At 41.9% G+C, this 12,226-nt stretch overlaps 2 protein-coding genes across 3 annotated transcripts in view; both read left to right on the top strand.

Moving 5' to 3' along the window:
* Positions 1-7,967, top strand: part of UBE2J1 (ubiquitin conjugating enzyme E2 J1) — a 36,676-nt gene extending 28,709 nt beyond the window's left edge. For both annotated transcript variants that reach the window (XM_069804852.1, XM_069804853.1), the window contains one exon: positions 5,872-7,967. In XM_069804852.1, coding sequence (XP_069660953.1) covers positions 5,872-6,141 — 270 coding nt within the window. In that variant the 3' untranslated portion in view covers positions 6,142-7,967. The remainder of the gene's footprint in view (positions 1-5,871) is intronic.
* Positions 7,968-8,535: 568 nt separating this feature from the next.
* The window catches only part of LOC104320869 (gamma-aminobutyric acid type A receptor subunit rho2), a 43,636-nt gene continuing 39,945 nt past the window's right edge, over positions 8,536-12,226 (top strand). Inside the window, exon 1 of the mRNA XM_069804847.1 lies at positions 8,536-9,184. Coding sequence (XP_069660948.1) covers positions 8,916-9,184 — 269 coding nt within the window. The 5' untranslated portion in view covers positions 8,536-8,915. The remainder of the gene's footprint in view (positions 9,185-12,226) is intronic.

Below are 12,226 nucleotides of genomic sequence, written 5' to 3'. Positions count from 1 at the left end.
CCCCCCCTCCGTCCTTCCCCCCCCCCTCCCTTCCGTCCTTCCCCCCCCTCCCTTCCGTCCTTTCCCCCCCTCCCTTCCGTCCTTTCCCCCCCTCCCTTCCGTCCTTTCCCCCCCTCCCTTCCGTCCTTTCCCCCCCCCTTCCGTCCTTTCCCCCCCCCTTCCGTCCTTCCCCCCCCTCCCTTCCGTCCTTTCCCCCCCCTCCCTTCCGTCCTTTCCCCCCCCCCCTTCCGTCCTTTCCCCCCCCCCTTCCGTCCTTTCCCCCCCCTCCCTTCCGTCCTTTCCCCCCCCTCCCTTCCGTCCTTTCCCCCCCCTCCCTTCCGTCCTTTCCCCCCCCTCCCTTCCGTCCTTTCCCCCCCCTCCCTTCCGTCCTTTCCCCCCCCTCCCTTCCGTCCTTTCCCCCCCCCTTCCGTCCTTTCCCCCCCCCTTCCGTCCTTTCCCCCCCCCCCTTCCGTCCTTTCCCCCCCCCCCTTCCGTCCTTTCCCCCCCCCCCTTCCGTCCTTTCCCCCCCCCCCCTTCCGTCCTTTCCCCCCCCTCCCTTCCGTCCTTTCCCCCCCCTCCCTTCCGTCCTTCCCCCCCCTCCCTTCCGTCCTTCCCCCCCCCCCTTCCGTCCTTTCCCCCCCCTCCCTTCCGTCCTTTCCCCCCTCCCTTCCGTCCTTCCCCCCCCTCCCTTCCGTCCTTTCCCCCCCCTCCCTTCCGTCCTTTCCCCCCCCTCCCTTCCGTCCTTTCCCCCCCTTCCGTCCTTCCCCCCCCCCCTTCCGTCCTTTCCCCCCCCCCCCTTCCGTCCTTTCCCCCCCCTCCCTTCCGTCCTTCCCCCCCCCTCCCTTCCGTCCTTTCCCCCCCCTCCCTTCCGTCCTTCCCCCCCCCCTTCCGTCCTTTTCCCCCCCCTTCCGTCCTTTCCCCCCCTTCCGTCCTTTCCCCCCCCTTCCGTCCTTTCCCCCCCTTCGTCCTTTCCCCCCCTTCCCCCCTTCCCCCCTTCCTTCCTTCCCCCCTTCCCCCCTTCCTTCCTTCCCCCCTTCCCCCCTTCCTTCCTTCCCCCCTTCCCCCCCTTCCTTCCTCCCCCATTCCCCCCTTCCTTCCTCCCCCCTTCCCCCCTTCCTTCCTCCCCCCTTCCCCCCTTCCTTCCTCCCCCCTTCCCCCCTCCCTTCCTTCCCCCTTCCCCCCCTCCCTTCCTTCCCCCCTTCCCCCCTCCCTTCCTTCCCCCCTTCCCCCCCTTCCTTCCTTCCCCCCTTCCCCCCTTCCTTCCTTCCCCCCTTCCCCCCCTTCCCCCCCTTCCCCCCCTTCCCCCCCTCCTTCCTTCCCCCCCTTCCCCCCCTTCCCCCCCTTCCTTCCTTCCCCCCTTCCCCCCCTTCCCCCCCTTCCTTCCTTCCCCCCTTCCCCCCTTCCTTCCTTCCCCCCTTCCCCCCCTTCCTTCCTTCCCCCCTTCCCCCCCTTCCTTCCTTCCCCCCTTCCCCCCCTTCCTTCCTTCCCCCCTTCCCCCCCTTCCTTCCTTCCCCCCTTCCCCCCTTCCCCCCCTTCCTTCCTTCCCCCCTTCCCCCCTTCCTTCCTTCCCCCCTTCCCCCCCTTCCTTCCTTCCCCCCTTCCCCCCCTTCCTTCCTTCCCCCCTTCCCCCCTCCTTCCTTCCCCCCTTCCCCCCCTTCCTTCCTTCCCCCCTTCCCCCCCTTCCTTCCTTCCCCCCTTCCCCCCCTTCCTTCCTTCCCCCCTTCCCCCCCTTCCTTCCTTCCCCCCTTCCCCCCCTTCCCCCCCTTCCCCCCCTTCCCCCCCTTCCCCCCCTTCCTTCCTTCCCCCCCTTCCCCCCCTTCCCCCCCTTCCTTCCTTCCCCCCTTCCCCCCCTTCCCCCCCTTCCTTCCTTCCCCCCCCTTCCCCCCCTTCCTTCCTTCCCCCCCCTTCCCCCCCCTTCCTTCCTTCCTTCATTTTTTCAGTTTGTAGTAGCTGTTGATGTCTACTCAGGGCAAAGTAGTGGTACATTACTCCTGTTTGAGTGTTCATATTGCAAGCAAGGTACTGCTGAAAGTTGGCTTGATAAAAGTAATCGCCCTTAGCATTAAGAAAATGAGATTCTTCCACATCTGAGCAGAAGAGTGTTTTAGAATGAATATGTTGTAGACAGTCAGGTTGGACTCAGGTCCAGATTAAGTCACCTACTATGCCAGTGGTCACCTAAACATTGGTACAAAATTCTGATCACAGTCCGTGGTACTGGTTAGTGGAGGCTGGAGAGCACTGGAGCTCACTGAGAAGCAGAGGCTGGCAGGCTGCATTGCTCTGTCTGTCCCCCTGATCACACTGACTAAATCCACATGGACCGTCATGGGAGTCTGAACTCCTACCATGCCTGTAGCAACCTACATTTAGGGTATTGATGTGGAATGATGTCCCACTTTGGTGCTTATAGTCGTTGAATAAAATTGTGATTATTATTAAGTATCAACATGACAAGCTAAAAACTGTGGTTAGACTTTTTTTCTGATAACCTGGGAATACATTAAACCTCAGTACACCTGTTATTAAACAATATACTATAGTAGTGTCCTGCACTAATATACTGGCCAGATGAAGTGTTATAATGAGGAGTAATGAAATAAACAGTATAACTGAAGTCAACTAATCTTGAATTGATGAGGGGGATTTCTGTGAGGAAATGAGGCTATGTTCTGATACATGAGATTTATAGAAGCCCTTATTTTTAATCATATATTGTTAATACATTGTTAAAAAGTGTTTCCTTTTATCACTATTAAGTGGTGTCTTAAGTTTTGTAATACTACAGCAACAATTTTAAGTGTCTTGGCAATCAGGAGTACTTGGCCCAACTTTGATTCATTAAAAAATAGACATTTTTCTTATTAGCCTTTAAGCCATGCTGTGTCAAACTTCAGCTGTTCTTCAGTTGGAAGTTATATACACAAACCAAGTATTTCACCTATACTTAAACCTTCTTATTTCTGTATCTCTCTGACATCATGAGTATAACTGAAGGAGGCTTCAGTAACCCAGAGGATTTATATGGTTCTGAGTTCCTAGAGTTTGCTATATTTTTAAAACATCCCTTCTAAGATTATTTAATACTTCCAGTATTCTGATAAAAATTTTTTAAATAATGGCCTGGAGACATAAATGATGCAGTGAATGCTACCATTCTGCAGTAGACTGAACATAGTATAAATTTCCTTACTTGCATTTTGTAATATGATAGAACTTTTTGTTAATTCTAATATATGTACATTTTAGTGAACTAGTTTACTCATTGAACTCAGATGTCCTTGGAGCAAAGTTTTCTACTAGTTCTAACAATTTCAGAAGCTTCAGAACTAATATGACACATAAAGTGCATATTCAGTGACTGTAAAGATCAAATGCTAAAGGTGGCTACAACACAGCTCTTATTAAACATTTTTACTTTTAGTTTATTAAGCCCTCATCCCCAGCATTTCCAGTATGGTTTGGCAGAAAATGACTTAAAATTGAATGGACACTGTGTCTTGTGAGGTGTTGCGTTAGTCTAAAAATCTTGACATTTTTGCTTAAGGAGAATTTAAAAACTTGCCATAAATGAAGACAAGATGATTGTGATTTTTTGAATTTATAATAAAGCCCATCTGCCATTTGTGGGATTCTTAAAGATTTTTTTGTTTGAAGACTTAATTGTTATCTAGATGTATATATTATTTAAGATATAGTAGCATCTGGTGCCAAATTTGTATTGAGTAGTGATCACTCCTTTTTTATCTAACTTGCTTCTCCATGTCTGCTGATACTTGGTCATTGATTACGTTGGAAATCCCAAGGCAGTGTGTTAGCTTGGCTTTGGGTGAAGCAGTCAGTTTTCTGCTGTCCTGATGCATCTATATAATTTCCTCCAAAAAAATAATTTAAAGCCTTGCAATTGTCAGTGAGGTTTCTCTTGAATCACAGCTCTGTTCATGTCAGTGTATGGCACCTTGTCTCATTCAGAACAGGGCCTTTTTGTTTTATTTTTAAATAAAAAATTTGCTGTGTTGGGAAGAAACCCAGGTGTGTGAGAGCAAGTGCTAGTTACTTTTGTTAGTAAGTATGAAGGATCAGTAATATTTCTAGACTTCTTTTTTTAATTATTCCTTTTTTAAAAGCTACTTTAAGAAGAATAACCCTTTGCCTGCTGAATTTGCAGTTCTTGCTTCCTGAATTCAATTCTTTACCTCTCCCCTTCTGAAAGATGGGAGTGTAGGTGAATCTAGGAATTTCATTTTTCGAAAGCTCAGCTTCCCTGAGTCTTTATTTTCCTTGGCATGAGGAGCTTTCAAATGGGTTCAGTATGGAGCAGAATGAGTTTCCTCTGCAGTGTAGTGGAAATCATGGCAAGCTGCTCGTGGTGTTCTTGGCCGTCTCTGCTGATAAAATAAATCTTTTAAAAACATTTTTCTTTGAAGCTACCCAAGCCACTTGCTTGCTTAGGCAAGAAACCTGTGTAAACAGGCAAGTTGTCAAATGTGGCAAGTAATTACATCAGTCTTCCTTGCTGAAAATAAACAGTAGGAAATACTAATGATGAAGAGATAGGAAAGGAAGGTCTCTTCCCCGGGCTAGTCAAATCACTGATTAGGTGAAAATTTGGAGTTCTTCTCCCACATGCAGAATATGTGGCCAAAGAGTCAGAGGACCAAGGGCTACTGACTGCTTTGTGGATTATCAAATGGGATACACAGTTGAGGACATTCCCTTTCTGGCCATGTGGAAAGGATATCTTTTATGGATGTAGCAGCTGGCTGAAACAGTGCTTAGGGTTATGGATATTGTGTCCATTAAAAGGCCTTTGCTTAGAAGCAAATATAAAATGTCCAGAATTCTAGTTTTACCTGCTGTAATGATAATCAATCTTTTCAAAGAAGGGAGCAGGGAGAAAGGTAACTCTGGAAAATAGCTGCAGGTTGCTTTAAGTGGGGATACCTGATACCTGCAAACTGTTCTGAGAAGTGAAGAGAAGGCTTCAAAAAAAATAACTTTTTGTCAGAGCTACTGTTTTTTTTAAACACAAACATTTTGACAAGGTTCAATTTTAATTTCCAACAACTGTGCTGAGTCACTATTTTTAATATTAAAATGTTGGATTTAGTATTGCAAGCAGGGTTAGGCCGGTGGAATATCAGAACTCACAGTTTCAATCTTACAGACTGAAAAATTATTTTCTTTAGAATAATACTCTCCTGAGCTGAACATCAGTTGCCAGTGTTTTTTTTTTTTACTACATATAATGGTAGACCAACGTTTGACCAGTAGAGGGCAATAGGTATGTGCATGCATAAATACAGTGCTCAATAATTCGTGCTGGAATCACTTAGGTGTTCTGTATCCAGGATTTTTGTTTTGTTTTTTCCAGTGGTGGTGGTGGTGATGAGAACAGACTTTTGGACCCAGCTGTCCACAGAAAGCAGTGCAGCATTGCTTAATTATAGTTCTCTGGACTTCTTCCTTTCTTGCCCTCCCGAACTTGTTTCCCCTTCAGTATAGGTGACATTACAAATCCTCAGAGACTTAACTATCTGGAGGATTATTAAAGATTTCTTGAACTGCAAAGAGTTATGCAAATCCTAGACAAAGATTTTCGAAATCTCTGGATTTGGAACCAATCTAGAATTCAAATACTGTTTGACAGACTTTCTTCAGACTTTCCTTGTCCTTAGAACTGCTAATTTGCAGCTTGAAATAGACTTCTTCTCAAGGTAGTGTATGGACAAAAATGATGGCTATAACAATCTCATAATTACCAGTGACATGTATTAACAGGCTTTCAAGTATTAACAATTATCCGAAGAGCCCATTTTAGTCCTAATGATTTTATTCCTTGCTAATCTTACGCACCATCTTGCCTCACAACTCTCCGTGTTTCCTTTTCAGTCTGAAACTCAGAACAGCAGCGCAGCGGCCAGTCAAGAGCACACTCCACCTGTGTCCACTAACACGTCTATGAGTCCTCGGCAGCGCCGTGCCCAGCAGCAGAGTCAGAGACGGGCTCCGTCTTCGACTGACTTTAATCGGGTACAGCAACAAAGAGTCAACATGAACCACACTGGGTCAACCGTTCTGATTGTCCTTCTGACTTTTGCATTGGCAGCTCTTATATTTCGTAGAATATGCTTGGCTAACGAGTATATATTTGAGTTATAGGGTTGTTTATCGTAAGAGCAGTGACTTGAATGCTTCATTGAACATTCTGTATTGGGTATGACATAAGAACTGTTTACAAAGATTACTTTTTGTATTTACGCTTAAATTCTTATGAATGTTAATGTACCTACAGATACATTACTTGTAAGAAAAGCCAAGTTGGAAGTTTAACTACCAACAAGTGTTAATTGAGTGCCCACTAGATACATGGAGAAACAGTGCAGTGAAATAGTAACATTAAGGCATGTAGGAGGGGAGTCAATTTGAGTAATTTATCAACTAGAAAAAGACAATTTTTAAAAAGTGGTTGATTCACTTTTTTATGGAGTGTAAATGCATTCAATCACCCCATCTAAGTTAGTACAAGATTTGACATTGGAGAAGGAATTATAAAATGAAACACTACTATGTGTTTGTGTCCAGTGAACTCTTAATTTAGAGGGGATAAGGTTTTGTAACCACTTTTATTTACCATGATGCATTTCTAGAAGGGGAACATGTACAAATTATTTGTGATGCTGCTTTGTGTGTGTGAAAGGGGGAAAGGAGTAGGGGAGGAAAGCAGGGGCCAGAAAACTACTTGCATTATTTTGATTTTATTTTTTGGAAGAAAGATTGGATAATCTTTTGCAAGATTTGAATGTCCTCTTCTAATACTCGCAATTGTATATCTTGGTTTTTTAAATTGAAGATTATATAAAACATGTCTATTCTTGCAATAGTTATAAATATATAATATAATTATTTACCCAGAGCTATTGTCTTTTAATTATACCAGAAATATACATGTGTTGAACTGAATGTTTCATATGTGGTTTTATTTACTAAAGAAAATTTAAACCTTATTATACTTAAACTCTCATATATATGAACATGCTTAAGAGAAATATTTATTAAAACCCTGGCAGTAATAAACAGTTTCAAGCCAGCCTTCAGTTATATTTCAAGTATTACATGGCCTTTTGTTTTTGGTTTGTGGGGTTTTTTGTTTGTTTTTTTTTTTGTTTGTTTCAGTGTTTTGGTTTTTTTTTTTAACAAAAAAATCAATATTGGACCCAGAGGCTTTTTGTATTATTAGTTTATTAAAAAAGTAACTCGTAATATTCATGAATGCTGTGAAATCACATATACAAGCAATAGACCTACAATTGTTAGGTTTTTGAGAGGTTTTGTCTGTCAGTGTTTAAGTATTGCGGTGAAGTAGAAGAAAGCAATCAGTGGGATAATTTTCCTCTTGTATTACTGTTCACATTTAAATGTATTCTAGCATGTTTATTTCAAAGACAATGAAATTTAGCTAATTTGTTTCGTTGCTGTCAAACACGATAGCACTGACTTAAGTGAGATTCTCATCCTGTTTCTCAGCAAGTATTTATCAAGCTACCTACAGCTTTCCTAAATTTTGTTAAATATATTATGTATTAGTGTTGTGAAACATTACAGTAGCTGTAACAACTTCTAAAATAAGGAAGGCCCATTGTGTGTTTAAGGGGGATGTGGAAATTAAAAAAAGCAAAACCTGAGTTCCTTTTTAGCACTTCTTGTGGATTGTTGATAATCTTGTTTGCAGGTACAATGGAACAAAGATCAAAAAATAGTTTTCTTAAGAAGTTCACACAAAAGTATGTAGTTTGTTCAGTCAGTTCAGCCGTTACTCACACATTCTGCTACAGAACAATTTGATGTCAATATATTAATTGATGTGGTTTTACCTAATTTGTATATTTATTTCATCAGAAATTAAAACCAAAAAAACCCCACACCAAAACCCCCAAAAACCTCTCCAGATCCTGTAGCCTAAAAAATAAAAGTACCTGTGTTTCCTAGTTGGTATGTTGCTTGAATACCTGTTCTATTTAAGCATTGCAAACCTGGGCTCACAGAAGAGAGTTCTGAAGGAGGTCTGACCCAAAAGACAGTTTTGCTGGGTTTTGACCCACCTGGTCCTCGAAGTTTGCTCTGAATGTGGTTTTCTTTTCCCAGAGCCTCAATGCTGTGCCAGGCAAACTTTTGCTCTCATACCTGTACCACACACTGGCTGTTAGTAAAGCAGCTAAGTCTTCTGCAAAGAGGCATTCTGTATTGCCCTTTGAATGGGTTATTAGAAAATAAGCTTTGAGTGGTTTCTGAAAACAGCCTCTTCCTTGTGATTAACGAAATAGCTGCTTTGTAGCTTTTCATTTTTATTTCAGACTTTTAAAATAAAAGTTAAAATGCCTGATTGTGCAAATACCTATTTGAAAAAATAAATATTGATGGTGACTTGATTTACGTAAAGAGTCTATGGCATGTATAGATACTGTGGGGGTTACTGTGTTTTAGTTTTCCTTTAAAAGTTAACAGTAAATAAAATCATTTTCAGAGGAAATAGCTCATCTTTTATCTTCAACAGCATAAAGAGCCAGACTAAACTGGAAAATAAAATCTTAACTGCTACAGAACCGTCAAGATATGTACATTTTACAATGATACACATCTGAAACATGGCACAGGCTCTTTCCAGTTGAAAAAGATGCCACGCAAAGGAACAGGAAATCTGGAAAGCCTAATGAAGAGGAACAGCCTGGTTTTACACAGTCTGGCAGAAGGGTAGCACTGCCCTGAGATTAGGGGATTGAGCAAAAAGCTGGCATGCAGAATTGTGGGGTTTTATATAATGGCTTTAGTAAATATCCTTTAGGACCCAGTGGAAATGTTTGGTGAGGCAAACTTCATGAGTAATGGCCAATCATTAAGCAGTGATGAGGCAATAGCTTTGAGTGAGAAGCCCCTGAATGCCTGTCAAAAACATCACGTTGGGAAAGCAGTGTTTCTACCACCGATCGCCGACGAACACGCGAATTAGAGTTGATTCAATGCTTAAACACGGGGGGACTTGTACTACAGGAGGTTACTGGAGTGCAGAGTGCCCGACTCCTATTTCCAGCAAGATGCCTTATTTTGCAAAACTCCTTTTATTAATCTTTTGCTTAGTTCTTCTTGTGGAAAGCAGAAAACACAGGAGGAGGAGGTGGACAAGCCAGCTGGAGGTGCAGAGGGCAAGGTAAGGGTTATTAAAACACATACGTTTCTTTTCCTGGGGTGTTAGAAATCCATTACTACATAGACATAAAAATCTGCCCTGCCACTGTCTTTGTGCATTTTGTATGTGCAAAAAGCTTTATAGATGATGTTTTTATAATAGTCTCGGATAGTATAATCGGTTTTAACTGTAAATGGGCACATTTGATGTTAATGTTAACTAACTCTTAACGAGGCAGGTTTTGCAGAGAAGTTGACCACTTCAGCATGGATTGTGGTAAAAATACTCTCAGCCCTATATGTGAATTACTGAGAGAATTCAGGGCAGTTGCAATTAATAGAGATGTTAAAACCTATGTATTGTTTCAGCCTGTTTCAAGAGCAGGTTATTTACCCTGCTTGCTGGTATGTCTGTGCTACTTATGGTGACTTGAAATTGCATGTTACGCTTTAATAATTTGATGTGGGGATGTTGGTTAGCATGCGTTATACTAATTAATAACAAATAAATCCCTGGAAGTTACCCAGGGACTGTAAAATTAAAAATATGTTTTGAAGAAATACATGGAAACTTTAAATATATATATATATTTTAAAGTCAAGCAAAAGCACAAGGAAGAGTTAAAGGTCTTAGCAAAGTTTATTAGATTTACTGTTGCTGAGATTTGACTCGAGGTTTACATTAGAAAAGATAATCTTCCAAACCTGTCAGACAGTCCAAAGTATGTTATCCTTTTTTGTAGTTATGTCATCCAGTAGCAATTATATCTTAGAAGACTGTTCATTGTTTGAAGGGCTCAAAAAAAAAAAATTGGGTTAATCCATCTTATTAAATGGCTTCACTATGGCTGTAAACCTTCATCTTTTCATTTGTTTTGTTGGGTTTTTTGGTTTTAACACTCAACGCTTTTATAGGGAGTGTTGTTACTTGAATGTTTTACAAAGAAGTTGTGATATAATTGAAAGCAAAGAATACCTAATATGCTCTCAGATTTATACTACTTATTGAAAAAATACAGTAGCATATGCTTTTAGTGACGTAAATGTTATAAAGCTGAAACAGCTAGGGCCTGATCCTGAAATCCTAAAGCCAACTGAAGTTTCACCACTGATTTCCACAGAATCTCCATTATTGAATGAGATCTTTCATTTAACTCTGAAAATTTTTCCAAGTCTATGTTCTGGGAAATGCAGGAGATTCAACAGTAGCATTTTCTTGCAAATCATTCACATGTAGTAGAGATCATCAACTCTGAAGTAAAAAAATAGTATAAATCCTTCTTTTAAACATGACTTTGCCCAAAAGTAGTGCCATTCTCTGGGTTAAAAGTTGTTTGAATATTTTGTACTTCATTTAAACATTGCAGAATATTTAAATTTACATTTAAGTTTACAATTTCTCCAGTGCTGTTATTTTTGTGAAGCTGTGATAGAGTGGAAGTCAAAGTACTGCTAAAATTATTTAGATAAATGAATTTACTGTAAAGAATAACTGATACCATTTGGTTTCTTGTGGAATAATGATTTTCATGAACAGTTTTCCAGCCAGGTAGAACCTAAGGAACTATATGCCTTATATATATACACACACACATTTCCTATGCAAGGTACTTATTTGGAAGTATATAAAATGGAGTTCTAGAGACTATCAAATGTGAATGGCATTTTAAATACAGAGAATTCTGCAATACTGAAAAAAAAAAAAGAGTGTATGAGCGGTGACATTGATATTTTAAATTTCCAGTTATGCAGAAAAAATATAGTTGTTTCTAAACCAGCAATGAATAGTAGACTCTCCTAGTAAAAGGAAATTAAAGCCAGTCCCTCTGCTGGTTTTCTAATAATGTAAGAGAAATGAAAACAGTGTCCTTTTTAATAATTTCATCACATTTTCTGCTTAGTATTTCTCTTGCTAACTTTCAATAAGAAATACAGTAAATTTTGCAGTAAACATATTAGCCAAGAAAATTTATTCCTATGTTTGGGAATCTACATTTGCTAAGTCTGATATTTCGTGTCCTTCAAGGTGATATATCCATCTGATCTAAAGATCTTTATACTGAGTTCAAGAAGTAGTTCATTACTTGAATGTTGTATAAAGGTTCTTACCCACAGAGCTCTGCGGGCTTGGGGTAGCCGGTCCTGCAGGCGCTGAGACAGCTCTCTGCTAAGTGTACACGGAGAGGTTGAGCCTGTGCCTTCATGGGAAAGGAAAACGGTAAAGCGAGGTTAGGGCTGTGGCCAAATTAAGAAATTCCAGGTTAAGGGTTGCCTGTCCATCCTTCATTACTCCCCTCATTTTACGTTAATATTGAACTGTAATGCATTGGTTTTAATATGGAAATGGTACCTCAGCATGCTGAATGGATAACACTTGCTTAATTAAAAACTGCGTCATGTTTCATATTCTTATTCCTGCACTCCCCACCTCACTGATAATGCAACTCTTCTACAAAACAGAGGTATGACTCCAAGAAGCAACTGCCTCTGTGCAGCATTGCCGTGACCATTGCCTGGAGCAGCTTCATGTTATGCTCTGGAGAGCCTGGGCTTTGCGCAGGAAATTGGTGTGTGCTCATTGAGCAGCAGCTCCCGGCTTTGTACTTCGATGGTAGGTTTTTTACATTTTCCAGGGATGCAGTCCCTGTCTCTTATCTTAAAAATCTGGGTGAAGGGATTCAGTGACACCTGTTTGTGTGAAGTTGAGAGCCTTTTTGCTGATGTACAAGCTGGCAAATGGTGCACAAAACCAAGGGCTCATAACTAACAGGAGATTTGTTGGTAAAAAAAACTTTGCATTTATTTCTGTTTTAGAGAAATCAAGTGATACATGGACTGCAGAGTAGAACCTGTCAGAGTCACCTGGGTGACTGCTGGGCAGGGGATGTTGGCCCCAGCGTTACCTACACACCAGGGAATAAATTTCCAGAGAGGAGGTAAAGACTTTGGTGGTGAAGGAGATGGTATAAGTATGGAAAGGTGCAGGCGTATGTGCAGGATGGGCCATGGTCTGTGCTGCCATGTTGCTAGCCGGGATTTTCCAGGGAGCTGGGTACTCCTGCCG

The sequence above is a fragment of the Haliaeetus albicilla genome, chromosome 17 (assembly GCF_947461875.1).
Source record: "Haliaeetus albicilla chromosome 17, bHalAlb1.1, whole genome shotgun sequence".
NCBI lineage: Eukaryota > Metazoa > Chordata > Aves > Accipitriformes > Accipitridae > Haliaeetus > Haliaeetus albicilla.
The sequence above is the reverse complement of the archived record's forward strand: the minus strand, read 5'-3'. Positions and strand labels throughout refer to the sequence as shown.